Genomic DNA, 9021 nt, shown 5'->3' with positions numbered 1-9021 from the left:
TGAACCTGTTCAGCCTCCAAAAGAGAAGGCTGAGGGGGAATCTTGTGGCCTGTTATAAACTAGTCAGGGGAGATCAGCAGGCACTGGGGGAGTCCCTGTTCCCCCGAGCACTGTCAGGAGTCACCAGGAAGAACGGTCACAAGCTGGCAGAGGGTAGGTTTAGGTTAGATATCAGGAGGTGCTACTTCATGGTCAGGGCGGCTAGGGTCTGGAACCAACTTAGAAGAGAAGTGGTGCAGGCTCCTACCCTGGGGGGTTTTAAGAGGAGGTCAGATGCACATCTTGCTGGGGTCGTTTGACCCCAGTATTCTTTCCTGCCATGGCAGGGGGGTCGGACTGGATGATCTGCTCAGGTCCCTTCCGACCCTAGAAACTATGAAACTATGATTAATCTACAGTGACATAAATCTGACACCAGATAATAAGAGAGAGATGGTTACTAGTCATTTACAGAATTCCTGAACTGTAACCAGGAATTTAGTTTTAAATAGAATTAAGATCAAATGCAGTGTATAGAAATCATTTGGGTTAGAGGGCTTCAGGATAAAACAACTGTAAACTAAGTAACAAAAGCCAAAATGCTCAAAATGTACATTTTAGACAGGATTCATACTGAACAAAAGTAGCAAACATGAGATCAGCAAATGAAACAGAAGAAAGCTAAACAGGTAACAAGAGGTTATTAAATATTAACTTGCTAAAAAAAGAACTGTCACAGTATTCGGACATATGAACGGTCAAAGGAATTAAAAACAAGCCAGTCAGACAGAAATAAAGGGATCAATGATGATGAAGTAAGAGCAAGGGTAAAATAATGGTGGTGACAGACCTGAACTCTTCACTCTGTCAGGAATAGGACTGAGTGCATTACTCCTCCTTACTGAAACCCATTTTAATGGCATAGTGCAAGTATGTACCATACAGAAATAGCATCCTCTCTCTCTTTTAAAGTGGCTTTAAGTCCGCCTGAAATTTTTTTAAGTGGCACATCACCACATGATTACAGAAAAAGTAACTTTAATAAGGAAGATGACAAGGGCAGCTTATCAAAAGCTGTCTCAAAAATGCACTTGCAGCTTTCTAAAGAAATGAATACTGCTAATAACTATTGATTGTGATTTTAAAACTGCATTGGATAATTCTGTGATCGAGTAGCATAAACAAGGGAAATAAACTAGACTGGAAAACACTAAGCAGCGTAAAAGGCATGTTTAACGTAAAAAAAAAAAAAAAAAAAAATTCAGTAGCCTGAGGAAGAAATAGCCTTTATGACAGCTAATAAATATTTATAATTAGCAATAGTAAGAGGTTATAATTTTGTCTCTAATATTTTGTTCAATCAAAATGAGTTTACATTAAAAAAGTCACTTAATTAGTAATGGATTAATGTTTTAGCAAAGGTAGACCATATAAGGCTGAAGATAACTACAACATTAAAAACCAATAAGTATCCTTCCTTGCATTACAGAGAATGTACATACCTCTTGCTCTTTTTCATTTTGCTCTTGACATTCACCCTCGAGCTGTTTATAACTTCCTCTTCTCTCTGTGACTTTCAAGCCAACACCATCTAATTCATTGAGAAGGACAGAAAGAACCCTCTCTGGGACACCATGTCCAGATTTGCAGAGTGACCGAGATCCTAAGATAGAATCAATCTCATCCAGGAATACTACTGCTGGAGCATTTGCTCTTGCTTGGCGAAAAACCTTTTATTGGGTTCATAAAATAAAATTAATGTATGTACTGTATACAGTTCTATCATGTCAACTAAAAATTCTTTTGACATCTCGTCTATATTTTTACATAACCAATTCACTTTATTGAGTACTCAAGGTATTGTAAAGGTCTCTTTGGAGACCACTCTTGTTTACAATTACTAAAGACAAAATCTCATTCCTTATTGAATTCTAACCTTAACTAGAGTTAGGAGAATGAGTATGTTAATTGTTAATTTGGGGCCAGATCCTCAGCTGGGGTAAACAGAAGCAGCTTCCTCAAAGTCAAGGGAGGTAGGTCAATCCAGCCCTTAAATGTCTTTAAAATGAAAAGTCAGGCATAATTAATGCTTTATAAAAAATTGTAGCTAAGCAACTATGTATCATGTGCAAGTCAGAACCTACCTGGGCCAAAATCTTTTCTGAGTCTCCAACATAAGGGGAAAAAAGGTCAGCAGCACTCACAGAAAGAAAGGAACAATGGCAGCTTGTGGCCGCAGCCTTTACCAGTGTGGTTTTGCCACATCCTGATGGCCCATAAAGGAGGATACCCTTTGGATGAGACAGTCCCATCCTAACAAAAGCCTGAGGGAACTTCATAGGCCACTCTATACTCTGCAAATATATAAAAAAAGATGAAACATTTTAAGTTTTATATGTAGTGATGCAACACAAACAACATTTTGCCCATAACATTATTTTCTCTCTTTGCAGCATTACTGCAGCAAAAGTCTCCAGTCAAATTCAAAGGCCCACTTGAGCACAACAGTCTACCAGGTAAGTGCAGTTGTAAAATATTGGTTGCTACAGGCAACATGAGGGAGTGAGTGGCTAGCATCACACCAGGCCACTTTGAGTCTCCAGATGAAGGACTAGAAACATTATTAATTTACAAATGGGTCTGAACAAGTCCAGAGCACCTCAACCCCACAACTCTGGAGCTATAGCAAGACACTGACAAATTTGACCTTTTTGTTACAAAAGAGATGGCGTAACAGGCAGTATGTTCTGAGGACATGTTGGCTCTGGAACTGTCTCCGTCTCTCCCCCTCCCACATGGTGCAGACTTACAGATGTTGTAAAAGGAATCTTTAGCAGAAGGCTGAAGATTTTTCACTAGAATGGAAGAATATAGGCTACAGCAGATTTTGATATTTACTAGCTAAAATACTAATTCTAGGTTATACTTTTGGGTGATGTTCTGAAATTGTAAATTTAACTGGGGGGAGTCTAGAGCTTGTGCACAGGCATTTTTTGTTTTATTTTAAGAAAAGTGTAGCAGTAATTAGCAATCAGTGCCATTTAAAATATTTTTTTTTTTCATGGAAATGGTATTAGTCTATCTTTCAATACCTCTATTTATATAACAGGTCGGAAGACATGGATGCATAAAATGATCTTTTTTTCTTGTTTAAATGTGCTCTACATTTTACCTGTTTTAACTTCAATTTCACATCCTCAAGACCGCCAATTTGTTCCCAGGTAACAGGTCTGAAGTCTGTTAGTCCAATACCACTTCGAAAGGAGGATGGTCGAATCTTTCGGAAAGCTTCACAGAAATCTGCTGTATTAATCAAAATCTGATCCAAATCCTGAAGAAATGCACGCAGAAGAAATAAAAAAAAGTGAAGCACTATTTGTGCCTTTATACCAGTAATAACTTAAAGCTCAAAACATGTAATAGGTGAAACAAAACTCTTGCCTTGTGGTGCATGTTTGTATTTACGTATGGTATATTGTACACTCATAAGTAGCTCACATTTGCTGCGATGGGATAGGCTTTTTTTATAGCACAGGGCTGGACTGTTTTAAGGAAATTAATATTTGAGAAGGACGTGCTTTGATTTTCTCTTCGATATAGTTCTGCTATATAGTACCCAAGTAAGGCAAAACTACTGATAGTTTTAGTCTACAAAAATACCTAGATTCTCCAGGATACAAGTAAAATCTCTCTACTTATGTATTTACTGAATTTACTTTAGCTATGTACCAAACATAGCTGACTGCAAGGCTCACCTCAAACATCCTATAGTTTAGCCACAATCCAAAAAACCTAAAACAGACACATACCTATTTAGTTCTCATCTGCAATTTACATAACATTTAATCACAGCCCAGGTACCGTTCATAGCTCTGCTTAGCCTCGTCCAAAATAAGTGAACTTTGTCATCCTGATTCATCAGCAGTAGTTCCTCAGACAACACTGGAAGCTTCAGGGGAGACCAGTCTCAGACAGCTTATAGTGATATAATCTAAAAATACCTGAGTTCTATCTATACTACTAATCAGTGATGACTTAAATTTATGAAGGTAGTTAGCAGAAATGCATCACAAAGAAAAGCAGTGTTGTATACGTCAGTCGTAAATGCTAAAAAACCCCCTAAAGTCTAGGAGCTGTTGGATCCTTTTTTTATCCGGGTGTGCTGTTCATTTCCCTGTTTGCTGAAGACTGCAGAAACTACTAGCAAGTTGTACTTTGCAGAGGCAGTTCTGGTTTATTTTTTGTCCATCTTTTAGCAGAATGATTGCTGCTCATGTGGCCACATTTATTTTTACTGTTTATTTCATTTTATACAACATTCCTGCTTCTCACAATGCAGGGAAGGCAGCACTTCCTGTTGTGTTACAGTGTTCTGGATGCACGTCTCAGGGAAGCATATCTTGACTTCTCTTCTGTCACTACGTTCCAACTTCATGGACAAGGAGGCAATGCAAACCTGCCTTCTCCTAGCAGTCAGGACAGATAAGAAAGTTTATGCTTCCCTGAGACCCAACTCTAAAACATCCCAGAAATCATATTACTGAACCATGGGCAATTGTAGCTATGTGGTTCTCGCCTGTACATGCATATTACATCCAGCCACACAAAATAAACCATGGCACACAGCTACACAGTCTTATTAAAAGCAAAATATTATATAACTTGTTTGTAGCATATAAAAGAGAACTTTGGTGGAAAAGATTACTAGCATTTATTTTTTGTCAACCAAAAAAACTTAATCTCTGCTTTGCAGTGTTAATTAAATTATGGAGAGAATAACCACATTTCACAACACCTTTTCACTCAGGAAGGACATACCAGTCTCTTACTGAAAGACTGTGGCAAAGCTGTATATTCACATCTGTAAAATATTTTCCAGTTTATTTTGAATAGAGGTGCATCAATACATTGGTCTGATATCGGATCGTCTGCGAGTGATGCTCTTATGGTGGCTTCTGCCACTGTTCATCTGGGAGGATGACCGGGGGTGGGGGAGGGAGAAGGGACGATGATGGATGGAAGTGTGCCCCTGGATTTGTGCAGGGCAGGCTGGGAAAGCTGGGGCTGGGGGCCACGCTCCCAGGGCAGTGCAGCCCTTGGCCCCAGCCTGCAACTGCAGCCTACCCTGTGCAGATCCTGGGGCACATGCCCCCCCTCCCCCCACAGATGAGCAGTGGGAACTGCCAGATGAGCAGAGGAGCCACTCCAGGACCAGCCGCTGCCCCTCTCCCCATGCCCCCCGAGACAAGCCATAGATCCATCCCATGCCTACCCTGGCTGGGCAAAGCCTACCCCAGCCCCACTCCTCCCTCAACGTGGGGGGCATTTATCTGCCCCCCCCCAACAGACTTACCAGTTGCATGCAGCTATACTGGAAGTCGAATTGGTATTGGCTGATATGCCTCCTTAAAAAAATAAGCCATCGGTATTGGCCCCCAAAATCTGTATCAGTGCACCCCTAATTTTGAATATTCCCATCCTGGAATTATTAATTTTCCTGAGTATTTAGACTACAGGGCATTAGTGGGGGGAAAGTCCCAAATGTGAGTTTTTTCTGATTCAGAAACTGTCTTGAGTCCATACCATATGAGAGCAGCGGAACACAGCCCGCATGGCAGCCTCTTGGCAGAGTGCTGTAAGGTCCGCTCCAACATATCCCGTCGTTATTTCTGCCAGGTTAAGCAAATCAACATCAGTAGAGACAGGCATGTTAGAAGTAATCAACTGTAGAATAGACTTTCTTTGCTTAAGTGTTGGCGTCCCAATGATAACCTAAAACAAATACAGTAAACAAATATTCCCAGGAGTTCCTATATTTTTCTTTCTCTATCTTTAGACAAGTCACCACCCTGTGTCTCACATGCCGGCAGTGTATATTGAGGGGAATATTTCCTGTTTCACAGGGACTAATTAATAGGTTATCCAGTACTTTGAATATCAAAAGCACTATACACGTAAAGACATTCATGGACCCAGAGAGACAGACTTCCATCTTCAGCTCCTACTTATGGGGACTTTTTACCATCTTGTACCATCTATACTTTTCCCAGAGCCTGATGCAGGGACTTTGATCCCGAAAGCTTGCAGAAAAGGACAATTTTATAGCCATTTTCCAGGTGGTCTAATAAAAGGTATCATTTTGGAACCAAGAGTTCTAGTTTTTTGTATGTCTATACGAGTAATAAATTTAAATATAGTCAATTTATAATTATTTTTCAGGTGAGTACTATTTCAGTTAATAGCTCATTTATAAAACAATTCTGCAGCCACTACCATCCACCATCTAAAAAGCCACACTTTGAATCATCTAAAAATTAAAATAAGTAGCAAAATAATAATTTCTACACAACTTAAAAACACAAGCTGGTGATTATACACTTTTCTGTAAAAAAAACAACAACACACAATGCAGGATTCAAGTCAGAGAAAAGAAAAAGAAAGAAAATGGAAAAATGAATACTTCATCTCCTATGAAACTGAGCTAACTACATTTTTAATATGTAGAATAAACTAAAATTGCAATACTCAGCCTCTGGCCCGTGAGGCTGTGTCATCTAGCCCACAGGGCTCCCCATGGGTTCAGGAATTTGGTGGCATAACAGCAGTGGCAGCATTAGTCACCACAATTTCCAGAGCTGAACAACACAGACCTGCGTGATGGATCATGAGGGTGTGCAGGGTCGCACTGCCTGCAAGATTTAGTCTACAGACTGGGACTGCACCACTCACTAAAGGTTAAGTGTCACTGAACTAAAAGTAGATGCTCCCCAGAAACAATCTGTAGCATCAAGAGCTTTGTAGGTACAGAAAACAGAGACGAGTACATAAATTATAGGAAGTGTGTTAAAGTAAGACCAATCAGAATCTGCTTAAGTTTTAGGGTCCACCACCTTGCAGTACACCTATGTACTAAGCCCTTCACAGGATTAAAGAGCTGTTGAGTTCATGGAAAGACAATAAAAGAACAAAACTGTATCACAACATGCAATTAGGGAGTTGAAGGATATGCACTAATTTTCAGTCACAGATAGATAACTGTGAGAGTTCTTAAATTCCTAGTAAAGATAACATGCCATATTTTGTAAAAATAATGAGGCTGTAACATAAACTTGTATTACAGCCCTCTGCTGTAACCCCTCTCCCCCCCAAAAAATTCTTAAAACTAAACATAGGAAAGGAAACTGGTCCAAATCTTTATCAAAAGCAGAAAAAGGCCTCTTCTCCTCCCATCTTTGGCAGGATACCTTTCAATGAGTCAGGACTTTCCCTTTCCAAAGGAGTAGCTGTTGTCTACCATACCCAAATCATAGTCTGTGGGGAGAACAGATCACCGAGTCCAGTCTCCCAGCGGAGCTCCACAGCACACTATGACTAGAGACAGAGATAACACGGCACATCGTGCTAGTGCCCAGAAGTGAAGAAAACGTGTTTTACTTGCCTCTCGGTCAAATCTGCCAGGTCTCCTCAGTGCTGGATCTAAAGCATCAGGCCTATTTGTTGCTGCCATAATTACCATCTTATTTTCCCCACCTATGCCATCCATAAGTGTTAGCAACTGAGCGACAACACGATTTTCAGGAGCGTTGTTTGCACCTCCTCGTCTTGGGCACAAAGAGTCAATCTCGTCGATGAAGAGAATGGTCGGCCCTTCACGTGACATCTGTCTGGTTTGTTCAAAAACTGCTCGCAAATTCTCTTCGCTTTCTCCAGGCCTGGAGCCGCATACAGCCGGGCCACTGATGCAGAGCAGACAAGCGCCCGCTTCCCTGGCAAGGGCCTTCACCAGAAGAGTCTTGCCCACCCCGGGCGGGCCCACCAGCAGCACACCAGGGGGGGCTGAAAAGCCCAGCTTCTGGAAGGTCTGGGGGAAACGCAAAGGCCAATCCACGATTTCTTTCAGTGACCTGGTCACGTCGTCCAGTCCGGCCACGCAAACCTTTTGGGTGGCCTGTGAGGAAGGCCGATACCGCTCTAGGGTGACTACTTCTTTCACGTGGACACTCGTCTTGGCAGTGACGAGGCCGGCTTCCTCTGCCGGGGGATCTAGAGAGAGGACCTCCACGCAAACCACCGGGCAGACGGGGCTCAGGGCAGCCTCCACCACGTACCCCACAGCTACATACACGTTCCTCAGCAGCTCCCGGGCCACCTCCTGCAGCACCGCGGCCGGCGCGGCCCTCTTCAGCGCCAGGCTCTTCACAACCACTTTCACTGAGGCTCTTCGCAGGCGCTGCCCCGCCAGGAGCCGCAGGCAGCTGAGCCGCAGCGCCGCGGGCCCACCCCGCGACCAGCCGGCGGCGAAGCCCGGGGTGGCGCACTTGGGATCCAGCTGCAGGAAGCCGTCGGCCAGGTCGGCCCGGGGCCAGGCCGTGCACAGGCAGCAGCCTCCGGGGGCAGCGACGCTCAGCGGGGCGCCGATCTTGGCGCCCAGAGCGGACAGCGCGGCCGGGCCCAGCCTGCATCTCTGCGTCCCCTGGTCCCCGGGGTCTGGCGGGAGCAGCTTCAACACAGCCGGCTCCATGGGACTGCAGGCTCTCCCTGCTGAAGGCCTGCGAGGGAGGAAGGGGTCTGTTCCACGGGCAGGGAAGCCGAGCCCCGAAGGGCGGGGGAAAACAGAGCCACAGCCCCGCAGCCCGCCACCAAAAAATCACGCCGGAAGTCACAGCCAGCGTGTTACAAAGGGTCCCCCTTGCAGCTACTACGCAGGCGCACGCGGATTGCGCGTGCGCACTCGACCGGAAGTCGCGAGGTGTTGTAGTTGGTTGGTTCACGCTGCTGCCTCAGCGCCCGGTTCGCCCGGTTCGCCCGGTCTCATAGACTGTCCCCGGTGCTGCTCCGACGGCCCGGCGCGGGCGGGGGGGTCAAGCTGCTCGCTCAAGCAAGGCAGGTGTCCTGGTGTGCGGATAGCTCCGCGTCGGGGCCGCTGGAGCAGTGCCCGTGGGTCGGAAGCCGCCGTGAGGAGCCCGGGGCTGTAGTGGGAAGAAGCAGCCGAACAGAGCGGCCCCCCCCGGGCTGGCAGGGTCGCCACCGCTGTTTGAATCT

General features: G+C 44.4%; 1 protein-coding gene across 2 annotated transcripts in view; it reads right to left on the bottom strand.

The window, feature by feature from the left end:
* The window catches only part of SPATA5L1 (spermatogenesis associated 5 like 1), a 22658-nt gene extending 14076 nt beyond the window's left edge, over positions 1 to 8582 (bottom strand). For both annotated transcript variants that reach the window (XR_002100772.1, XM_019533653.1), the window contains exons 1-5: positions 7418 to 8582; positions 5563 to 5751; positions 3152 to 3310; positions 2124 to 2333; positions 1482 to 1709 (exon numbers count right to left, since the gene is read on the bottom strand). Coding sequence is in view for 1 of the 2 variants with exons in the window: in XM_019533653.1 (XP_019389198.1) it covers positions 1482 to 1709; positions 2124 to 2333; positions 3152 to 3310; positions 5563 to 5751; positions 7418 to 8500 (1869 nt within the window). In the remaining variant the exon portion in view is untranslated. The remainder of the gene's footprint in view (positions 1 to 1481; positions 1710 to 2123; positions 2334 to 3151; positions 3311 to 5562; positions 5752 to 7417) is intronic.
* Between the last annotated feature and the right edge of the window lie 439 nt (positions 8583 to 9021).

The sequence above is a fragment of the Crocodylus porosus genome, unplaced genomic scaffold (genome assembly GCF_001723895.1).
Source record: "Crocodylus porosus isolate Cpor-Errol unplaced genomic scaffold, CroPor_comp1, whole genome shotgun sequence".
NCBI classification, from domain to species: Eukaryota; Metazoa; Chordata; order Crocodylia; family Crocodylidae; genus Crocodylus; species Crocodylus porosus.
The sequence above is the reverse complement of the archived record's forward strand: the minus strand, read 5'-3'. Positions and strand labels throughout refer to the sequence as shown.